Here is a 24,088-nt window from a genome sequence, read left to right on the forward strand (position 1 = left end):
CTCCGGAACCAAAGCAGAGCCCTATGTTTCCGTGCCCTTGGTCTCTGTATTAGCCCAGGTCACCAGTTTGCCTTTACAGGTCGTAGACACTGTGCTCCTGGTCTCCACCCTTGCACCGGGACTCACCCAGAGAGAGACACTGCTTGTCCCACAGTCAGCACCAGTCGTTTCTGTGCCAGTGGTCAATGTCACCAAGACCTCAGGGATGCTCCCCAGCTCAGCATCGTTGTCTTTGCTCCTGAAACTGGTCGGACCGTTCCCAGCACTAGTCACCTGCTACAACAGTTAGCCTCCAGACCCAGCTCTCGATGACCCCACCCTGGTCACCAGAGGAGGAGGACTTCTCCAGCACAGAGAGAGAGTTTAGCCTCCCCCTCCCCCACCCGCCTAGGCAGCAGCATGACTGGGCTCCGGAGGGTATATCCGCGGTGGCGATGCCTACCTGGCAGCAGGGCCAGTGGCCAGCATGATGGCCCTATTGGAACGCCTGGGGTGTGCCTGTCATGCTGTTGCCCCAATCCTGCCAGTCCTCGATCGCCACATTGAACAAAGCAAGGTTGCTACTGGTGGCACCGGGCTTGATACAGGACGTGCCGGTGGACACGGTGGAGGAACCGGTGCCCACCCTGAGACCTTCCTCCCCAGCAGGTGATGATGCCCTAGGCCCTCCCCCAGTGGTCCAGTCATCCTCCTCCTCTCTGGACAAGGCAGTGGCGGGGCCCTCCAAGGCTAGTCCACTGGATGACTTCAAGGAGTATCACTGCTCTGTCAGGTGGCCACTAACTTAGGGATCAAAGCGGAGGAAATGGCAGAGTTGGTGAACACGTTGTTCAGTGTGCTCTCCACGTCCACCCCAGCATGGGTCACACTCCCGGTGCACAAAGGGGTCCTGAATATTGCCCCATCTCCCTCCCGCACACTTCCAAGAGGGCGGAAAAGAAGTATTTTGTCCTGGCTAAGAGATTTGAATACTTACACACCCACTCTCCCCCATGGTCATCGATCTTATCGGCAGCCATTTAAAAGGATCAACAAGGATCTGCCAGTTCCATCCCCAAGAATAAAGAGGCCAAAAGACTGGACTTGTTTGGATGCAAGATTTATTCCACGGCCAGTCTCCAGTTTTGGGTAGCGAACCATCAGGCCCTCTTGGGGTGTTGTTATTGTAACTTGTGGAAGTCTCTCCTTAAGTTTAAGGACACTGCGTCCCAGGAGGCGGCCTAGGAATTTGGGTCTCTGGTGGAAGAAGGTACCCCGGCAGCTCGGTGCTCCCTCCAGATGGCCTGGGTCGCCTCAGCAGTGGTCGTGTGGCGCAGTTGGAGGCTCCAGACTGCCGGCCTGTCCCAGAAGGTGCAGACCTCCATTCAGGACCTCCCATTTGACAGTTGGGCTGTTTTCCGACCAAATGGACCCAAGATTGGATGGCTAAAGGACATCTGAGCTACACTCCGTTCATTGGGGATGCATACTCCTCAGCCTGCACAGCAGCTGTTCCGGCCTCCCCCGCCACCAAGGCACTGGCAGCCTCGGTAGGGGTCTGCGAGGAGAAGGGATGCAGGGTTTAACTGCCGACTCCCTTCATCCACCCACTCGCTGGCATAGCCTGTCCCGACAAAACACCCTGGGGACCAGAAGCACTCATTTTGTGTGCGCGCTTGGGAATGGTGCATCTGTCACCTCCCTGGGTCTGTCCTGCTTTTTCCTGGACCACCTCTACCTCTTCCGTTAAGCCTGATCAAGGGTCACCTCATACCATTGGGTATTAGATGTAGTGTCATCAGGCTACATCCTCCAGTTTACGGCCACCCTTCCCTCCCACCCCACCTCTTCCCTGTCCTCTTTGGGGACCATTCTCATGAGCAACTTCTCATTCAGGAAGTGGACAACCTACTGCAGTTGTGACTGGCTGAGGACGTAAGCTTCCTCAGGAAATGAGGGGAAAAGGGGTCTACTCTTGCTATTTCCTAATCCAGAAGATGAAAGAGGGCCTACATCTCATTCTGGACCTGCAATGACTCAACAAATACCTCAAGAAGTCAAAGTTTCTCAAGGTATCCCTGGCCTCCATCATTCCCTCCCTAGATCTTGGCGACTGGTATGCCAAAAGATGCTTGTTTCCATACCTCTGTCTTCCCAGGACACAAGCGTTCCTGTGCTTCATGGTGGGCCAGCACCATTTCCAGTTTATGGTGCTCCCCTTTGGCCTGTCCTCAGCCCCCAGTGTCTTTACAAAATGCCTGGCCCCTATAGCCACTTACTTGAGATGCCAGGCAGTCCAGGTCTATCCTTATCTTGATGATTGGCTCATCAAGGGCAGATCGTGGGATCATGTGCAGAGCAGCCTCAATCTAAGCCTGTTAGTAAAGGAGAAGTCAACCCTTGTATCTGTGCAACAGATAAAATTAATTGGGGTGGTTCTTGACTCCATGTGGGCAAGGGCGTTCTTCCCGGAGTCCCGTTTCCGAGCCATGTCGGAAGTTATCTCCCGTGTGAGGGATCATCTGCTCACCACTGCCTGTATCTGCCTAAAGTTGTTAGGTCATGTGGAGGCCTGCACATATGTGGTCTGCCACGCCCAGCTTCACCTCCGCACATTGCTGGGATGGTTGGCATTGGTCTGCATCCCCAACAGACATGACCTGGACCTGGTAGTCAAGGTGCCTGACTCTGTCCGAGTATCCCTGGCATGGTGGCTGGATCCTGTACCGATCCTGCAGGGAATTCCCTTCACGGCCCTGTCCCTGTCGCTGACTCCGGTGTCTGATGCCTCAGACCTTGGATGGGGAGCCCACCTGGGAGAGCTCAGTACTCAAGGCTGCTGGTCAGGGGTCGACTGCTCCCTCCATTTAATTGTCAAGGAGCTCAGGGTGATTTGCCAGGCCTGCCAGGCTTTTCGATCCCAGTTGCAGGGCAAGGTGGTTCATTTCCTGACAGACAACACCACTGCGATGTTTTATGTCAACAAGTAAGGCAGATCCAGGCCCTCAGCCCTTTGCCAAGTAGCCTCCAACTCTGGGACTTCTGTGTGCAGCATGCCATTCATCTTTTGGCAGTGCACCTCCCTGGAGCCAGGTATGTTCTGGTGGATCACCTCAGCAGGACCTTCTCGTCTCACTACAAGTGGTCTCTCCACCGTGAGGTGGTCAACAAGTTTTTTCGAAAGTGGGGGTCTCCCCGGGTGGATCTGTTTGTGACTTGCCAGAACACAAAGTGCCACCAGTTCTGCTCATTCTGGGGGCTTGACAGGTACTCCTGGTCAGATGCCTTTCTGCTTCCATAGTCGGGGGCTCTGATGTATGCTTTTCCGCTGGTGCCGTTGCCCCACAGGGTCCTTATGAAGGTCAAGCAGGACAGGGCCAAGGTTGTACTCATCGCCCCAGCTTGGCCTTGCCAGCACTAGTTCAGTATGTTTCTGGACCTGTCGGTATTGGCCCTGATGCCACTGCTCCACTGGCCGGAACTCCTGTTGCAGAATCACAGCAGGCTCTTGCACCCAAACCTGGTGTTGCTGCACCTGACAGCTTGGTTGCTCCCTGGCTGAGTTCTGAGGAGCAGGAGTGCACAACCTGAGTCAAGCAGGTCCGTATGGGAAGCTGAAAGCCCTCCACTAGGGCTACTTATATGGCCAAATTGAAATGTTTTATATGCTGGGCTTTGACCCGGGGGATTAGGCTTGCACAGGCCTCACTGCAGCTGATCCTGGACTGCCTTGTGCATCTTAAATTTCAGGGTTGTCACTTTCATCTGTTAAGGTCCACTTGGCTGCTGTAACGGCCTTTTACCCTCTGTTCCAGGGAAGGTAGGTCTTCGTGCATGGCATGACGGTCTGGTTCCTGAAGATTCTGGAGCGACTACCCTCGAGCCTGGGATCCTTTCCTTCCATGGGACCTTAACCTGGTGGTCATGCAGCTCATGCAAGCCCCCTTTGAGCTCTTGGCATCCTGTTCTCTTCTTCTGCTCTCCTGGAAGATGATGTTCCAAGTGGCAATAACTTCTGCATGGGGGGTTTCCGAGATTAGGGCACTCACCTCAGAACCACTGTATACCATGTTCTTCAAGGACATGGTCCAGCTGTGGCCACGCCCTGCTTTCCTGCCCCAAGGTGGTTTCACAAGAGCCAGGACATATTCTTGCCAGTCTCCTGTCTAAAACTTTATAAGTCTGAGGAGGAGCATAGATTGCATACCCTGGACATCAGGAGACTGCTGGCCTTCTACATGAAGAGGACCAGTCAATTTTGTAAATTGACTCAGTTGTTCGTCGCTGTGGCAGATAGGATGAAGGGTTGTTCAGTGTCTATCCAGAGAATTTCGTCTTGGATCACCTCCTGCATCCATTTCTGCTATGATTCCGCTGTCAATTGTCACCACTCACTCAGCTAGAGCTCAAGCCTCTTCGTCGGCCTTCCTGGTCCAAGTGCCCTTTCAGGATATCTGCAAGGCTGCTACCTGGCCGTCCATTCACATGTTCACGTTTCACTATGCCCTTACCTAACAAACTTGAGACTATGCTGGCTTCGGAAGAGCAGTGCTGCAAGCCGCACAACCGTGAACTCTGAGCCCACCTGCAGGGATACTACTCGTTAGTCACCTAGAGTGGAATTGACGTGAAGAAGTACTTGAAGAAAAAACAGTTACCCACCTTTTCGTAACTGTTGTTCTTTGAGATGTGGTGTTCATGTCCATTCCATTACCTGCCCTACTACCCCTCTGTCAGAGTTGCCAGCAAGAAGGAACTGAGAGGGCATAGGGTTAGCAACGCCTGATATATCGCCACATGAGCATGGCACTCTAGTGGGCGCCACAGCTGTCCCTACAGATACCGCTAAAGCAAAAGTCTGATTGTGCATGTGGCTGCACGCACACCTAGAATAGAATGGACATGAGCAACATATCTTGAAGAATAACAGTTACAAAAAGGTGGGTAACCATTTTTTCAATGTGCAACGGCAGCCAAAAAAAGCTAACAATATTAGAAACCATTAGGAAAGGGTTAGATAAGACCGTAAATATCATAATGACACTATGTAAATCCATCCACACCTTGAATACACCATGCACTTCTGGTTGCCCCATCTCAGAAAAGATATATTAGAATTGGAAAAGGTACAGTGAAGGGCAACAAAAATAAGGGGTATGAAACAGCTTCCATATGAGGAGAGATTAAAAAGACTTAGAAAAGAGATGACAAAAGGAGTATGATAGAGGTCTACATAAAATCATGAATGGTGTGGAGAAAGTGACAACACAAGAAACAGGGGTCACCCAATGAAATTAATAGGCAGCAGTTTAAAACAAACAAAAGGAAGTAATTCTTCACACAACGCTCAGTAAACCTGTGGAACTCATTGCCGGGGATGTTGTGAAGGCCAAAACTATACCTCGATTTAAAAAAGAATTAGAGCAGTTCCTGGAGGATAGGTCCATCATTGACTATTAGCCAAGATGGTCAGCCACATGCTCTGAATGTCCCTAAGCCTCTGACTGCCAGATGCCAGGACTGGACAATGGGGATGGATCACCTATTCTGTTCATTCCCTTTGAAACATCTGGCACTGGATACTTTTAGAAGACAGGATATTGGGGTAGATGGACCATTGGTCTGACCCAGTATGGTCATTCTTACGTTTTTATGATTTCCATTAAATAGAGTTTTAAAATAGGGAATCTTTGATCCATGTTAAGTGTTTTAAAACAGAAATAATTGAAAGTTAATTTGCAAAGAGATTGCCTTAAGACCAGGAATTGTGTGTTCAAAGATCCAAAATATAAGAGCCTTGTTTATGATGGTGCATAAAGTTATACCTAAAAGCATCTTTTCAATGTATTTATTAAATACCTCCGATACAATACTTCACTCTCCCTGGACATTTGTGTATGTTTTTGTTGGTGGTTTTTTTTGTGTTCGTGCATGTCCACATACTTTAAAAAAAAAAAAGTAAATATCAATTTAAAATCATAGAATATTAGGGTTGGAAGAGACCTCAGGAGGTCATCTAGTCCAACCCCCTGCTCAAAGCAGGACCAACACCAACTAAATCATCCTAGCCAAGGCTTTGTCAAGCCGGGCCTTAAAAACTTCTAAGGATGGAGATTCTACCACCTCCCTAGGTAACCTATTCCAGTGCCTCACCACCCTCCTAGTGAAATAGTATTTCCTAATATCCAAATGCAACATTATATTAGAGGATTCTTATTTTCAACACTCCAAGGGTGTAATCTTGGCTCTATTTAAGTGTATTATTGCTATCCTGATACTTTTTGCCCTCTTTTTTTTTTTTTTTCACAAGAAGCATTTTGAGCTTTACATTTTTGAAAACCTAATGGAGAGTAAGGCAAATTCTATTTTATGTATTTTGTACTCTAAAATTATTTTTATGCAGTTGACGTAACAGTGACATGTAAAGAGTAACATTAATTTTTAAAGATAATCCAAAAATTAACATGCATCATTTTCCATCCTCTAGATTTAATGATATCCATGTCCCTGTGAGATTAGAAAGTGTGAAATTTGCCAGTCATTGTTTAATGAACCATCCGGATTTAGCAAAAGACCTCACCGGTAAGATGCATAATTCAAAGTTTGAAATAATTTTTGTCTGAGGGAGGCAATTGTTTCAAGTACATAGCAATATGGTTCTGAAATATGTTAAGACCGGACTTGCCTGTGCTGGATGGGGAGTACTAACGCATTCGTTTAAGTTAGATTTTCCTGTAGAAGGCGAGAGAGAGTTTTTTAAAAGTAGGCATTTTGCATTGGGTATGTTTTGAAGCCAGCCTCATAGAACAAAGATGGTCCAATTGAAATTATCCTATGTAGAATTAGTTTTAACCTCATCATATCAAATTTTGATGAAATCTTGGCCCTTGACAGAGCAGGTTAACCATTGAGCATATGGAATGGGATTTTCAGAAGTACTCAGCATTTTCCTAACTCTGCTTCTATTGATCTATAAAATCCCACCCATGATCTAAAGATTAAATTCCTCCTGCAGACCAAAATTATAGCCAGTTTTAAATTGTGAAAATTGGAAAGCAGGGATGGAAGAACATAACACAAAGACCAATTACATCCTTTGGCGTATTTTCATTTTTCAGTCCCCTTTGCCCCACACTTTTTTTTTTTTTTAATACCATAATCACATGGTATGTGCTCAGCATGCTTGGTCTCATTTTCAGTGGTGATGAGCACCAATAAATCCCACTGACTTCAGTAGGAACTGAATGCTTGGCACACTGAAAGTCAGGACACTTACCAGTAGATTTTTTTCCCCTTAAACCAGATGTTTGAGTAATTGCTGAAGGTGAATGAGCAGATTTTTATAAAGTAGGCAAATAAGTCTGTATTTTCCTTTTTTTAAAATGGTTCACGTATTTTGGAATTGTGGAATAAAGCATTATTGCTAAGACTCAATTTGTGCCCACAGTATTGTGGAATCTCTGGAAAATATTAGTTTTGCTTGTCTTCACTTGCTAGTATTGATGCACCAGACTATGGCTTAGTCTACACTAACGCTGTAAATCGATTTGAGTAACACTAGTTCATTTATGCAAGTTATGTAACTGAAGTCGACATAATTTAGAACGACTTCCAGTGGTATCTACACCACACTACGTCAATGGGAGACGTTCTTCCATTGACATAGCTTCTACCAGTTGGGGAGGTGGAGTACATATGTTGATGGGAGAGTGTTCGCCCATTGACTTAGCATGTCTTCACCAGGCCTGCTAAATCAATTCTACTGCTTCAATCACAGCAGTGCCGATTTAGCCGGTAGTGTAGACATGGCTTATGTTTCGCTGTTCAGACATCTGCATTCTTCGGCAGGTCTCTTCTTAGCTATATCTGTTATGGGAACTATAGTAGCATAGCTACAGTGCCATAGCTGCACCACTATAATCCTGTGGTGTAGACAAAGACTACATCAGTGAAAGGGGTATTTTCATCATTATAAAAAAGAAAAGAAGTACTTGTGGCACCTTAAAGACTAAAAAATTCATTAGTCTCTAAGATGCCACAAGTACTTCTTTTCTTTTTTGCGAATACAGACTAACACGGCTGCTACTCTGAAACCTGTTGTTATGCAAGGCACTTCATCATTGTAGGAACTCCACCTCCCTGAACAATGGTAGCTAGGTTGGATGGAGGAATGCTTCTGTTGCTTTAGCTTCATTTACACCAGGGACTAGATCGGCATAACTGTGGTACTTAGATGTGGATTTTCTATAGCCTTGAGCACTGTCGATCTAAGATTTAAGTGTAGACCAGACCTCAGTAATATTCTTTGGAAAGATATATTCTAAGTATTTTAGGTAAAGGAATATAAGTGGGGGTCTTAAGATAAAATTGTTCAAGTTTATATGTGGTCTGATTAGAGAGATGTCGGTTGTGACTCCGTGGTTAAGTTTGCATTGTGATTTGCAGCTAAAGCAGGAAATAAATCTTTTAATTTCTATTCACTGTTTCTCTAGAATTTTTAAAAAAGGGATTAGTAGGTTGGCTAGTAGTTTAGAGAATACTAACTTTTCACCCTTGGAAGCGCTCTGGTTCAGATATGGTTTAAGTTGTAACTGTAAATGAGTTTGATCTCATTAGGGTTTCTATTGGATATTGGCCAGTTCCACGCATACACTACGTAATTTGAGCTGTGTTGTGGCCTGTTGAGTCTATATTTGATGTACTCAAGTAGTCCATAAATACTAGATGACACAATGACCCTGTAACAATTTTCAAGTAATCATTACAATGAACACGGCAAAAAAAATTCTTATTAAAAGGTATCTAACTATAAAGTCATAAAATCAATATAGTCTGTTTAAAGAGACCGTTTTAAAGATTCTGATATGTATTTTGAAGAACTGGTAACTCTCAGGGAGCTGTTGCAGAATGTTGTTGCAAATCCTCTCCCCCCACCTCCCCCCCAAATTACACTGTAAAGGATTTTTCTACAAGATTTTTTTAAATTAACGCATTAAGGCAAAGATAGGATTTTGATGATGATTTCTATATTTAGATATTAATGATGCTATTTAAATTGACAAGATTGCACTATGACTAAAATAAAATCCTTAATTTAGTCTGTTGTGATGGATCATGCTTCTGTGAAATAATGCTCCCTCAGGGCATTATAGAACAGTGTGTTACAAACATCATAATCTAAAATATTGAGGAACAGTGATCCGAGTTTCAGCCTTAACTCGGAATTTTGTCACTTCTGACTCAAACAAATCTTTATTGATTTACAACATTTTTAGTGTATTACTTATATTGTAAACACCTTGGGCTGAGAATTATTATATACAATTTCATGTGCAGTAGATGATATAGTTGTACATTTTGACTGAGGCTTGTGTAGTTGTTTTAATTTCTCTAATAAACTGTCATTTGTTGTGCATCTGCAACAAAAGCACTTGAGTATACTTTTCATTGTAATTGATTTTGTTTTATTTTTTTTAAAATTGTAACAGAGTACTTGAAGGTTAGATCACATGACCCAGAAGAAGCGATTCGACATGATGTCATTGTTACAATTATAACTGCTGGGAAGAGAGATCTTTCTTTAGTCAATGACCAGCTACTTGGCTTTGTAAGGGAAAGAACACTAGATAAACGGGTAAAGTATAATATTTTATTTGCCATAATTTCCACCTTTAAATCATAGAACCATAGAATATCAGAGTTGGAAGGGACCTCAGGAGGTCATCTAGTCCAACCCCCTGCTCAAAGCAGGACCAATCCCCAACTAAATCATCCCAGCCTGACCTTAAAAACTTCAAAGGAAGGAGATTCCACCACCTCCCTAGGTAACCCATCCCAGTGCTTCACCACCCTCTTAGTGAAAAAGTTTTTCCTAATATCCAACCTAAACCTCCCCCACTGCAACTTGAGACCATTACTCCTTGTTCTGTCATCTGGTACCACTCAGAACAGTCTAGATCCATCCTCTTTGGAACCCCCTTTCAGGTAGTTGAAAGCAGCTATCAAATTCCCCCTCATTCTTCTCTTCTGCAGATTAAACAATCCCAGTTCCCTCAGCCTTTCCTCATAAGTCATGTGCTCCAGCCCCCTAATCATTTTTGTTGCTCTCCACTGGACTCTTTCCAATTTTTCCACATCCTTCTTGTAGTGTGGGGCCCAAAATTGGACACACTACTCCAGATGAGGCCTCACCAATGTCAAAGAGAGGGGAACAATCACCTCCCTCGATCTGCAGGCAATGCCCCTACTTATAGAGCCCACAATGTCGTTAGCCTTCTTGGCAACAAGGGCACGCTGTAGATTCCTGTCCAACCTGAATCTTCTATGCATTGAGGGTATAGGTTACAGTTTTGTGCAGTTAATTAAAACAGTGACTTCCAAACTTTTTTGATCGCGCACCCTTATCAGTAAAAAAAAATTTTGAGCACGCACCCCTAATATATATATATTTATTTATGTATAAATTATATACATGTACTACTGTACTAATATATTGTGTAAATTATAAAACATACACAAAAAGTAGAAATTAAAAAACGAAATTAAAAAAAGAAATTGAAAATCTTGGTTTAACACTTTGTGATACAGCAGGCGCTCAGGTTGGAGTGCGGGGTCTGGGAGGGAGTTAGGTGTGGCGGGGTGCTCAGGGTGGGGGGTGTGGGAGGGAGTTAGAGAGTGGGAGGGCGCTCAGGGTTGGGGTGCGGGAGGAGGCTCAGGGCTGGGGCAGGCAGGAGGTGCAGAGCGCTTACCTGCGACAGCTCCTGTTTGGTGCAGTGTGTGTGCAGGTGGCTCTGCGCAGCACAGCATCACCCCATGGCCACGATTCTGGGAGCTCCCCCCCCACCCCGGGGGCAGACAGGGCCACCTGGAATGTAGGGGCTAAGGGGTCCCCAGGGCCCTGGCCTGTGGCTCTTTCGGAATATGGCCCTGAGAGCACGGGCTGGAGGACTCGGGAGGAGCAGAGGCAGCCGCGTAGCCAGCGGCTGGAGAGAAATGGCGCTTTCCCCTTCAAAGTGCTGCTTCTCTCCGGCTGGCTTTGAAGGGGAAAGTGCTGCTTCTTTCCGGCCACTGACTGCGCAGCTGCCCCTGCTCCCCCACCCCTTTTTTTCCCCTCCAGCGGTGCTCCTCCTGCCACGCTGCCCTTTTGCTCCGGCAGCACTCCTCCTGCTGCGCCCCCCCAGTCGATCATCTTGCGCACCCCACTTTAGAGACCACTAAATTAGAATGCAGTGGCTAAATTAATTCTCGCTAGAAGGCAGACTGTTCAAATGCAGGCGGTGTGTCTGAGCAGGGGCTATATATCAGGGAAATGAGATCATTATTCTGCCAGGAATATTGTGGATTTCACCATCAGCTCCTCACTAGCCAGAGGTCTGACAGTGTGATTGGCCTAAAGGAATCAGGCACCCTCCCAGAAACTTTTCAGTGAAGACTAACTTCAGCTGTAGATGGGGTTTCTTTATGGGATTCATCTCTGAAAAGAGCTTAATGGACTTAAATTCTGGGAAAAATAAAAATTGACAGCTGACTGGAAATGGCTACAAAGCACACACAACTATTTGAGGTAAAAAGTAGTATAACATGGTGTTTTTAAAAGGCTTTCACTCCTGTGTATTTTAGTTGTCTTTCAAAGTGAGTAGGGAGACTTGTATAACTTTTGTGAGCTCTCAGCATTCTTCAATTTTTTTTTAAGCTTTTGCCTTATTCTTCTATATCTGCTTGTGACTACCTCCTCATTATGAATCTAGTAATCTTTTGAGTCCTGGATATAGGCTTTAAACCTCATTTAATTATTCTTCTGCATAAGTACCTGCTAGTTCTTGTGAAGACAATACTTGCTTTCCACAGTTCATATTCCCCTTGGACAAGCCCTTGTTCTTGACACACGTCCATTCATTTGTTTCCATCTGATTCTTTTTGGGCTACTCTTTTTATTCAGCTATTCAAAGATTTTGTAGACTACTGACTTAGTTCTGTTCATTGGTGTAAGTTGTCTTAGTGCTTCCAGGAGAGGGGAACTGAAAATGTCTGATCCACGAGAGTCCTCCAAGAGAGCTCTTTTTCTAAAGATCCAGCCTGCTTGTAGAAAGGACATTGCAGAAATGATTCAAACGCTTTCCTCTTCTGTTGAAACATGTCATTTTGTCTTAGGACTCCAAGTTGAATGGTGCCGTCTCATCTCAATTCTCTAGGAAGGCGCTTATTGAAGGAAAGTTTTGGGACAGCCTTTGAAAGTTGGCTCAAGTTCCCATTTGCCCAAACATCCTAGACCAGCTAGGGACTTTTCCCTTCCTCAGGAAGAGACTCTTGTGTCAGTCTACTTTAATGAGTAGCTTTGGGATGAGAAACCAAAGGAACAGACTCCAAGCTCCCTTCTCTCTTTAACCACTTCCCTGAGTATCTCCCGTTTTAACTTTTCCTTCACCACTGAAGGAGGATTCAAAAGCATTTTGGGAGCTGACAACCTTCCTGGCTTCTGTTTTTGAGACCCCTTGAATTGAGAAAAAGGGGAAGCCGGTGATTTTTCTATCCTGGATTTAATAGAAAACTGAAGAAGGGCCTTTCTGACAAATAAAGGGTTCTTCGGAACGTTATGAAACTGTTGTCACACCCAGGTACAGAAGAGATTAATTGTACCAGGTATCCCAGGAAGGTTTTGACCAAGGTATTTAAACCTCTTTTGAGCTAAATCAAAAGAGCGCTTTTCTATCCTTATCCTTCTTTATCATTCTGCTGCCTTTGATGCTGATGATCTCGTTCTCCAACTTTTGTTTCTCTTCTCTCTCGGCTTCTTTGACTGTGATCAGTACCCTACTGACTGATCTTTCAGTTTTTCATATAATAGCTCCTTATCTTCCCTTTTTGCTATAGATTCTTTTCCACACCCATCACTGTGATATCTGAATTTCTCCTTCATCTGATGGCATTCTCTCAGGATTCTACCCTCCCTTGTTCTCTCTGTTAATGCCCCCCTTTGTTCCCATGATTTCAACTACTACCTTTGTGCCAGTGATTCCCAAGCCTACCGATTTCACATTTCAAGCTGCTTCTGATATCTCCTTTTGATGGACGTTCTACTGCCATCTTAAGCATAACCTGTCCAAAGCTGAATTTTTCTAAAACCTTTCCTCCTAATCCTTCTCCTTCACCTTCCTTCTTTCTTCCCAATGACAACTCAGTCTTTCCTGTCTCCTGTATGATATCTAATGAACACGTAGCTCAAGATGGGAACATCTACATCTAAATGTGGAAAACAGCATTTTACTACTTTTTGAAAGATAAGTATTTTTGTAATACTTTTTCTTCTTAGTTTGTTTTAGTTGCTAGGTAAGTAGGCAAATACCCACAAAGATGTAAATATTTTATAACTTATATATTGATTTTATGTGTACTTGAAAGTTTTTTGTTCTAAAATCTGCATGATATGTCATGCCACCTAGTGGCAAATTCATAGTGTCTTGCCTTTTACCTACATCCAATGTTACTGATTGTGAATTGTTTTGTGATTTAAGAAATATATGGCAAAACATGGATCTGATTGTTCCCTCTTTATATGGTATAGCCCCTGACTCTTCAATTGATGGTGTATGAGCAGACTTCTCTGTTCATGTAGAAAGCCCCATTAACTTCAGTGGGGTTCTATGTGGATATAGCAAATTGTCCATGCACTGTCAATTTTAGAATGGGGGACTTTAGTTTGCAATGATTTGGCAAGATGAAAGTTCTCTCATCAACTCAACAAGGTCCTTGGGATAAATAATGGGTTAATTTTGGTTATTCCGTCTGAAAAAGGAATTGGTAGAAATAGAAAGTGGTTAGAGCAAAATAGGATTTGAGACACTTCCATACAACGATGGATTGAAATCAGAATTCATTTTTTACGTAACCTCTTTGGGGTAGGACCACTATCATAATTGGGGCCTTTGAGCATTGCCACTAATGAAAAATACTGAGAGGGAGGCATAAGAGCTTTATAAAAAGAGTGGACAGTATGGAGGCAAATAGTTTAGTAAAATTGGAATGAGATTAGACACACTACATGAATGCAATTACACTAGATAGGATTAAAAAATTATGAGCACTATCACAGTTCAGGGGAACTGCACCAATATGTCCCCTCGGCTATTGCCTTTCCTGCGTGAAGACCTCTGTGTCTCTCCCTTCTGACTGGGGTATTCCCAGACTCCACAGTACTCTGTATTTCCCAGCATAGTCATGTTGCCTGAAGGACACCTGCTTTCTTTCTCTCCAGAGAGTGATTATCAACAGTTATAACTACTGCACAGTTCTTTCTAAGCAGACCTACTTTATCCTTAAGGTAAAAAGTATTAAAGAAAAAAACATTAAAAACAACAAAACAGTATAAATGTATGGTAATAGGCTTACTAGAATTAACTCCAGCCCTAACATGGATTCTGAAAAGATAAGTCCTTTAACCCCGACCCTGGGGAGTCCTTGGGGTTATCAGTTTATCATAGCTTAAGCTAAGACAATCATACTCATAACCTGTTCAGTTTGCCCTTTCAGGGTCTTTGATCTGGAGTTTCCAGATGCAGGTAATTAGTACACAATGAATCTCTCTCTCGTTGGGCATATATTCAAAGGTTGTCTTCTGAGGGGAGAATTTGCATCCCTCTCAACCCAAGGTATTTACTAGGAAATCCTCATCACACCTATTTTTCCAAAAAGACCTTTGAACTTCATGATACCTTCCAGAGATTGCATTAATCTTTTCTTTCTGTTAAAGAATTTCTATACAATCTCACAATAGTACATAAACATTTGCATTTCGAATATAATATACCACCAAAGTATGAACCTTAGTTCAGTAAGGTTTAATGTAATTCAATAAAATAAATTCAGGACATTGTGAGTCTGTCACAAGCACTATGAATTCTCATACTTCAGGACTAGCTGAGATGTGGAAGAAATTCTCTCCAAAAGTACAAATTTCACAGTTGCAGCTTCATGAACTTCTTTGGGGTGGAGAGAGAGGAAAAGTTGGATCTTCTGAAGCTTCCAATGTAGATCATTATGTAGGAGACAGTAATACCCAACTAAATGAAACATTGTTCTGTTCTGTTCTGGTTGCTTCCATGAATTAAAGTTAAGAGTGTTTACTGCATCTGTCTGTTAACTTTGTCTTTCTCACTTCATTGCATTTAGCATATGTTGTGTGTGTTTGTGATAGATATTTAATAAACGTATTTTTCTCTTAAGTGGCGAGTAAGAAAAGAAGCTATGATGGGACTTGCCCAGCTATACAAGAAATATTGTCTTCATGCTGAGGCTGGCAAAGATGCTGCAGAGAAAGTGAGCTGGATAAAGGATAAACTTTTGCACATATATTATCAGAATAGCATTGATGACAAGTGAGTCAATTTAAGCCTTCATAAATTTAATTATAAAGCTATAAGAAATATTTTGAAGAACAAAAGTGTAGACTTATCCTGAGGAATTTGTTAGAAGATACTAATGATGTCCTCATGGCACATTTTAAACATTAGTGCTGTAAGTGTTTCAAATAGATTCGGAATTAATTCAACACTCCCACCCCACCCCCTATTAAAGACATGGTGTTATTTGCACTAAGCTGTTTAGGATGTTCAGGTTTTTTTTGTATCTAGCCCTAAATTATAGACTTGGATCTAGATCTGAGACGATGGCTAGCTTTTTCTTTCTTAAACTGACTGACTGCTGATTAGAAAAAGACTCTACTTTTGCTTCTCCTGTACTCAGTTTTTGTTTGTTGTGGAGGGTTTTTTTGTCAGTAAAGGTTGCTAAGGCTGAGTGCTAAAATCCATCATTCCCTGTGCAACCTTAATTCTGCTTTCATAGGTATGCATAATAATACAGTCTTTAATTACATGAGGTACTTTTTTTTTTAATAGGACCCATGCCTCCTTCAGTGCACAAGATGGATAGTGTGCAGGGAATAAATCAGTGTTAGCCTAGTGAATGAGGTGGTTGTCTGTAGAACCCTTGCCTCACTTGTTGCAAAAATTAGAATTGTGGAATGAATGAGGCAGAGGACTGAAAGAAGAGAAAGTGTGTGTCATGTTATGGCAACTGCACCTGTATTTTCCTGTCATTGATTCAGCAAGGGTACCCACTCTTGGCTTTCAGTTCCACAGCAGTTGCCTCTCTTGGGTGGAGAAATGCATCTCTCTGCCTGTTGATCAGGGTATTCTCAGGTTGGACAGTTCCTGTACCTTCACTTGTTCTTCCCAGTGCAGACAGGTTGCCCAAAGATATCTTGTTGTCTTCTCTTCAGAGACAGATAACGGTGTAATTGCTACAGATATAAGTTACTACACAGTTCTTTCTAAGCAAGTCTACTTTATTCTTAAGGTAAAGAATAACGGAGAAAACATATTAAAAACCATAAAAGAACCTGTGCTAATAAGCTTACCAGAGTTCATCCTAACTCTCACATGGGCTCTGGCAAGCGCAGTATTTTAATACCTCATCCTAGGGCCATCCTTGTGGCTTCATCTCAGAACAAGCACCCTCATAACATATTCAGTTCCCTTTTTATACAGCCCAGGAGTTTTTGAACTGGAGTTTCCAGAAGCAGGTAGGTAGTACACCCTGGGGAGAGAGACCCTTTGTATATCTTCAGAAGGTTGGCTTTGGAGGGAGAGAATTTGCATTCCCCTCACCTCAGTGTGTTTCTGAAAGAAATCCACTTTATATGTATTGTTCCAAAAAGACTTTTGAACTTCCTAAATCTTTCCACTGATTTCATTAATCTTGTTTTTCTGCTTAATTCCGTAAACTCTCACAATAGTACATAAACATTTGCATTTGCAATACAATGAGCTCCAAAAGCGTTAACTCTAATTCAGTAAGTTTAAACTTCATTCAGTAAAGTTTATCTTAATTCCATAAGGTTTATTCAGGATAATATAGGATATTATCAGTCTGTCACAGAATTTTGTCATAGTTAAGGCAGTTGAATGCCACTGAGGAGATTAGGTTTCTGTTTCTGCCATAGATTCCTTTTGTAATTCTGGGCAAATCATTTAGACCAGCATTTTCCCAGGTGCCCACTAGTTGTATGCTACTTATTTTCTGGGTGCCCAACTTGAAAAAAATTGGGGCTTGATTTGTAGAGGTGCTTGATGCTTACAACTACAGCTGAAGTCAATGAGAGCTGTGAATGCTCATTCTCTCCAATATTATGACAGTGTGATTTGGTGGGATGAACCACTGTTGGGGTTCAAAAGCACTGAGTTCCAATCCTAGCTGACTTGCTCTGTGGTATGGTAAATGATTTTGTCTGTCTTGTTTCAGTTTCCCCATCTGTAAATGAATGTAAGAATACTTACCCACGACCCTCAAACGTAGTGTTGCAGGGGTTAACTTAATGTGTGTACAGTGCTTTGAGCTTACAGAGCACTATTAAAATGCTATGTCCTCTGAAAATCAGGCCCTATGTGTCTCATTAGTGTAGTCTTCTGCAAATTTTGGTCATTTTCTCTGTGACTTTGTTCCTCTTCTGTGAAAACCCTCAGGGCCACACTGAATGATGGGGATAAAAAGAGTTATTGAACAGCCGTCTCAGTCCTTGAGCACTATCCATCCTGTGCACTAAATAAAACTGGAGAGGGTGCTGGGAAATAGTATGTGATCATGTTTGTATCATCACACACATGCAGAATGGTTACACAGACAGCCTTAATTTTGTCACTGCCTAACGTTTTTGAGCTTGACTTTGCAACCCTAAAAATGTTCTTTTAATGTGTTTTTTGGTCTGCAATTATATCACTGTGGGATTAAAGCTTATCTGTTGTGCAGTCTGTTTTTATATTTTATTTACATATAATCATATAAACTGCAACTACTTTATTGTGAAGTTCTTTAATCAAAGTTTCTATAAAAGAAGTTGAGAAATTTAACTTTGCCCACTTTGTTTTCCCTTCACTCTTTTTTCTTAAGTATATCTTGCTGTATGTTTACCTCCATCTTTTTCAGTGGTGTTTGTCCTCAGTTTTTTTTATTATAAATATCAGCAGTTTTAAATACATTGTTTCTGTTTCTCTAATACTATCCTTACCTTTTGAGACATTTTGCTAATTCTACCTTTTCTTCAGCTTCTTATTGTATTCTGCTTTTGTGTTTTTTACTCAAGGGTGTGCACACTCTTTCTGTTCCCCTTTAAATGAGAATAGCGACAAGGAGAGATCCTGAGACTAGTTATTCGAAGAATCTAGAGGGAGAGAGGAGAATATCATGGGTGATTAAGGTCCATTTTTCTTGGCATCTGAAGGAATGGGGGAGAGTTCATCTGGGCATTTCTTTCACACCTTTCCAATAGCAGCAGGAAGGAAACCTGTGGAAAGCAGATAGTTATTACCTTCTTCTACCCATTAGGAGAAGGTTCCAGTGCCGGTATAGCATAAAATCATAGAAATGTAGGGCTACAAGTGACCTCAAGAGGTCAGGATCTCTGTTTTACAATTAATCTGACATTATGGATGACTTTGGAAATGTACGGTATTAAAGAATTATTTAAACTTTTTCTCTTTTCTGCAGGTTACTGGTAGAGAAAATCTTTGCTCAGTATCTTGTCCCACACAATTTGGAAACAGAAGAGAGAATGAAATGCTTGTACTATTTATATGCTAGCTTGGATCCAAATGCTGTCAAGTGAGTAGAGGTAGAAAAGTAGGCTGCTTAGATGCTTTTAAAATATATCTTTCTTTTGAGTATTTTCCAGCATATGCCTTTTGATAGAAAATGATCAGTCTTTTTTGCTAGCTCATTGTCAAAGTACTGGTAATGACAAGACTTGATCTTGTTAGTCAAGTAATTTGAGAACTCTAAATCCTCTGGATTTAGACATTAATAGCTGGTGAAATTAACTAAACTGATTTTTATTTATGTAATTGTTTCTTAGATTGGAAACTTCTCTGTGCAGTATCACTTCTCTGTGCAGGTCCTCCATAGTGTTTGTACAGCATCTATCATCCAGATCCCCCACTGTGCTATCAAAAGATGAACAAAACAATAATAACTAATGAATTCTCAATATTGTTTGCAATTATAGTTTCAAGGTATTTCAAGTACACATATTTTTAAATGCTGATTCCAGATGGATAACTACAATAAAACAGGGTGCCTTGATGTTAGTGGGTATTTTGATCCAATTTTAATGTTTTCAATGATTTTTACATCAAGAAGAACAAACCCTGACTTCAGTTATTTTGAATAAGATTGGTTACCTGGTTGCAAGATTGAAAGTAATGTGCAAGAAAGATATAGTTGAACAAAATTCAAAATGTCAATTTAGTAACAATTTTAGGGCTGCCGTATGGCTTTTAAAAGAGTTATAAGGTTTTCGGTATTGGTAGTTAGTATTATGAGACTTCTGTCTGTTCAATGTGTAAATTGAACAGAATGCAAATGAATTTGTGGCCCGTGAGAATATTATTTCCATTTTTTTGTGTGTGACAGAATGGAGCATTCTGTAATATCTTGTCCATAGCAGGTTGGATATAGGTGGATGAACAGTAGGGGGATGGTGTTGTCTCTGGCTTGTATGTCGTAACTGATACAAAATGGTATGATATTGGTATATTAGTATGAGGGTGGCATAGTGGAGGATTGAGTCTCATGTGAGTTTGTCTTTTGTAGACAAGTTTTGTAGTATAGAGTGACTGATTTGTCCTAGAAGGGAAGAATGTTTGGGAGGACATTGGTTAAAGGATTAATTCAGGTAGAGGGACAGAGCTAGGGTTGGGCTTCGGAACCTTAGCTTCAAATTTTCTACGTTAGAGATCTTAATATTTTTTAACTAAAATAGTCTCTTTGATTCTTATGAGAAATTTTTTTCAATCTTCATTCTATTTTAGTTTTTGATGGGGGGGTTTATGTTTGTTTTTGGGGTTGAGAAGTTTCCGTGGTGTGTGGTGGCTTTTTTTTTAAGGCTTCATGGAAGTTGAAAGCTCTGACAAAGATAATGGACCAGGTTCTGGTTTCAATTTCACCAGTATAAATCTTGAGCAGCTCCACTGAAATCAGTGGAGATGTTCTGGATTACATTGTTATATATGAGACAAAATCTAGTCCACTATGCTTGAAACTTGTAACCCCAGTTAGTGTAACATTTGATAGAACACCTTTCTAGTGTCTTACAAATGTTGTACATGTGAAAAATATAAGCTCAGCTAATAATAATAGCATATGCTTTACTAGCTCAATAAAACTAGCATGTTCTTACCGCATTTGAATGAATGTGATTGTCACTCTTTTTCCCTCCCCTTTACAGAGCACTGAATGAGATGTGGAAGTGCCAGAATATGCTTAGGAGTCATGTACGGGAATTACTGGACTTGCATAAGCAGCCCACTGTACGGTTTTTAAAAACATATTGCTTTATCATTAGAGCTAATTTATATAAAGCTAATTTTTTTGCTTAATGTGATTATTTTGCTGTTTTGGTTTACATTCACATTCACTTATTTCATTAAGTAGAAATAAACAGATATTTTAAAAATCACTTTCTGTAAGTAACTGTTTCACAGTTACAGGATTTATCATGAGTTTCTGTTTCCAACTAACAACTTCTAAAGGAGTCAAAAAGAGACTGTAACATTTTATTGTTAGTTTCTCACTTTCGCTTAATTCACTGTAGTGTTTTAAGATTCTTAAATGAAAAATGCTGTAACATCAAAATAATGATGATTTGTTCGTGTTAAAGCAGAGTTCAAATGGTATTTTAGTAGCTTGAATTCTCCGTATAGGCTGTATCCTGAAACTGTAGATGAAAATTCATGTTTGGTTTATCATGTTTCAGTGGTTTGTTGCAGTTCTGTCTTATTACAAAAGGCGGAATGTATGCTATGTATTAGTTTTGCAGGTTTTTTTTAGTGTAACACTTGTTAATACCATTGTATTTTCTTTTGTCTGTTGTTCCAAAAAATTAAAATGGATAGGGCTGCAACAAAAGTAGTAACAGATCAAATGAAGTATGTAATATAGCATATTAGGGAATATCACTGATGCTTTTTTTCCTCCCCCCCCCCAGTCGGAAGCAAATAGTAGTGCCATGTTTGGAAAGCTGATGACCATAGCAAGTGAGTGTGTTAATTTGTTCTGTAAATAGTTATTACAGTGTATCTGAAGATTGCATGATTGATATTGAAATAGCTAAATTGTGCTGAGTTACAAGTTGTAGGTTTATCTTATGTTTCAATTTTATTTAATATAGAAAACCTTCCAGATCCCGGAAAAGCACAAGATTTTGTGAAGAAATTCAATCAGGTTCTTGGGGATGATGAGAAACTTCGATCTCAGCTCGAGTTGTTAATCAGCCCTACATGTTCATGTAAACAGGCAGATGTCTGTGTGGTAAGGATATGGAACAAATAAACTTTTATATGTAACATATTTGGTCTTAACTAGCCATTCAGAGGTGATGGCCTCTCAAAGTAACTTAATGTAGTTTTATGTGACCACTTTAGTTTCATATTGCATAAAATGTCTTTTTAGCTAATCTGCATAGAGAGCTCTCGGTTTAGAATTAACTCAGTTACTAAGAATACATTTATTCACTTAATGTTGTTTCTTTTTTGGGTGATGGCAGTCAAACATGATCTCTGTAATAGTCATTTTGTGAAATTTTTTTAAGTCTTATTGAATATAGAGCACCTGTACTTTGTCTTCCAACTCTACTGAAGCGTTTTATGAATAACATAAAACGTTACCTACCTTATAGATATTTTTTGCTTCCAAGAACATTCCTTTGAAGATTGTATGTGTATTCTTCAATTGTGTTTTTGTAAATGTGTCTACTCTTTGTCGTCATTTCATGTAAAATAATTGTCAGAGTATAAATTAGATGTCAGAAGCTATTTCTTGGGTCTGCTGGTTTGACCATTATTTTTTACCACAAGCATTTGTCGTCAAGAACATGTGCCTGGACCTCTTGTGAGAGGTTTGCAGTGTTGGATTTGTCACTCAGCGGTCCTAATTTGTTCAGTAGAAAGACAGGTGATGCCCTATATAAACAGTTTCTCTCAACTGTTATTTAAAAGGAAGGCTTCTTTTTTTTGTTGTCAGTGGCAATACCAACATTCACAGAAAAAACTTTCAGGATGCGCTTCAGTCCCAACATACTTGCAGACAGTCTGAAGACTTAGTTGTTATAAAGGACGACAGAGTATCAAGAGAGGAAAGCTTCCTCAGTCCCTCTGGTTCCTTTGACATCTCTGAAACAGCAATTTTTTTACACTTTTAGGAAGCTTGGATACAGTCCTTTTATAATTTTAAGGAGCGAGGTACATATGACCAAGAAGTAGATCAGGTGGAAGTTTTCCATATTTAAATTTTAACTCACCAAATTTTGTCCACCTGAGAGCCAAGTTGGCAACTTGTCTAGAGCCAGATGGCCTATGCTGATTTTTTTTAAAAAAAATGCAGCAAACTACAGCTGTTTGTTTTCAATATAGAAACGCTATTGCTCAGAACAGTCACATGTTGAGACCTGTAGTATCTGTACACCATACATATATATTAAAGATGGGGGAACTTTTAAACCACATTGTGAACTGTAGACCACACTTTGGCCATTTCTGTTTCAAGTGTACATTTCATTTATTTTGATTTAAAGTATAAGATAATGCCTATATGCTCACAAGTTCTAAGCTCCCTGACAATAATTAAACTTACAATCCTAACAGTAATTTAAATTTAGTCACAGAAATATCACCTAGCAGCCCCAAAAAGTTAATACACCATCCAGTAGCACCATACCACTGCAGCAAAAAAAAAATCCTACTCAACCAAAAAAAACCAATTCCCTCATAAAAACACCATCTCCCCCCCCCCCCCCCATAAAGCCTCGGACTTTACAGTGAAATATGAAGATCAACAAATTCAGACAAGGTGGGGATCAAGTTCCAGAGCGTAGGGCCCTCAAAAGAACATCTTATTCTTTGTCCCCTATCTCTTGTTGCAAGAAGAGAATTAAACTTAAGTGTCTCCACTGGACTCAGCTGTGGTAGTATTCCATCAGGAGAGTATATGTCTATGTGGATCTCAGTCCAGGTGGTCATTCAGCTTGTGTGCAAAATCAGACTCTTTGAATAGCATTGTTTGTTGGGCCTCCCATGCACCAGGCATGTCCTTGTGCCCTTCCCCTACCTGAGAGCATAAAAAGCAGAATGGCTATAACCAACCCTCAGTTCCTTCTTACAGCCATCAGTGAAATTTTTCTTTTTGCATTTTCGTCCTCTAATTAGGCAGTTAAGGTTAATTTCCTAACAAATTTCCCCTTTCCTTTAATTTTTAATAACATTTTAAAAAAACTTAATTTCTTAAATTGTCTCTAGCATTCTGTGCCACTCTCAATCTAACATGGTGTATTTGAAACCCTTAGGCTTCAAACTCTGTCCATCATCTAACAAACTCATTTCTCTGACAGACTATCATAAAAACTTCACGTGCTGGACTGCTGCTTGGTTTCCTGTACTTTTGCTACAAGAACAAGTAAATCCAGGGACCCTTAGCAGAAGTTTTACCTTCTTGAGCAATCAGTGAAAGGAACTTCGGACCCTAGAGAATGGGCGTCAGTCTCCAAAATGGAGCTAGTCACTTCTAAGTTCCAATCAGCCGGTAACCCTGTTAGCCAGCATGCAACACCTAAGGGCAGTACCAGCAAAGGAACTGTGGCACTGTTTGGCAAGGATTTGAGACCAGCAAAAACTATTTTGGTACTGCCTACAACACCAGCACTGAAAACTGATGCTGCTCCTCACCAAGACAAGGGATATCAGAACACCAAGATAAACATTGTTCTTGATACTTGTATCTCTTTCCGTAAGGAGCTTAAACCTTCACTTTCATCCCAGGAACAGAGCACTGAGCCCACTCCTATGATGGGGCAAATGACACTGGCACAGCTTCCAGCTTAGTAACAAAGAAACTGAGTGGCTACATCTAACACTGTTAGCTACTGACAAGCACCAGGATTGGCATTGGTATTAGCATTGGTCCCATCAATAAAACATTAATGGTGCCAGCCAACATGATGGTGGAGGAGGTTGCTATGTCTCTGGCACCATTCTTGGCCCTGATGGCACTACACTGAGCACTGGTACACATC

The 24,088-nt window shown here is 41.3% G+C and overlaps 1 protein-coding gene across 1 annotated transcript in view; it reads left to right on the forward strand.

Moving 5' to 3' along the window:
• The window catches only part of PDS5A (PDS5 cohesin associated factor A), a 183,707-nt gene that overhangs the window by 97,184 nt on the left and 62,435 nt on the right, over window positions 1–24,088 (forward strand). The window contains 7 exon segments of the mRNA XM_038399415.2: window positions 6,467–6,561; window positions 9,468–9,613; window positions 15,199–15,350; window positions 18,517–18,630; window positions 20,252–20,333; window positions 21,011–21,059; window positions 21,194–21,333. Of these exon segments, the coding sequence (XP_038255343.1) occupies window positions 6,467–6,561; window positions 9,468–9,613; window positions 15,199–15,350; window positions 18,517–18,630; window positions 20,252–20,333; window positions 21,011–21,059; window positions 21,194–21,333 (778 nt within the window).

The sequence above is a fragment of the Dermochelys coriacea genome, chromosome 4, assembly GCF_009764565.3.
Source record: "Dermochelys coriacea isolate rDerCor1 chromosome 4, rDerCor1.pri.v4, whole genome shotgun sequence".
NCBI lineage: Eukaryota > Metazoa > Chordata > Testudines > Dermochelyidae > Dermochelys > Dermochelys coriacea.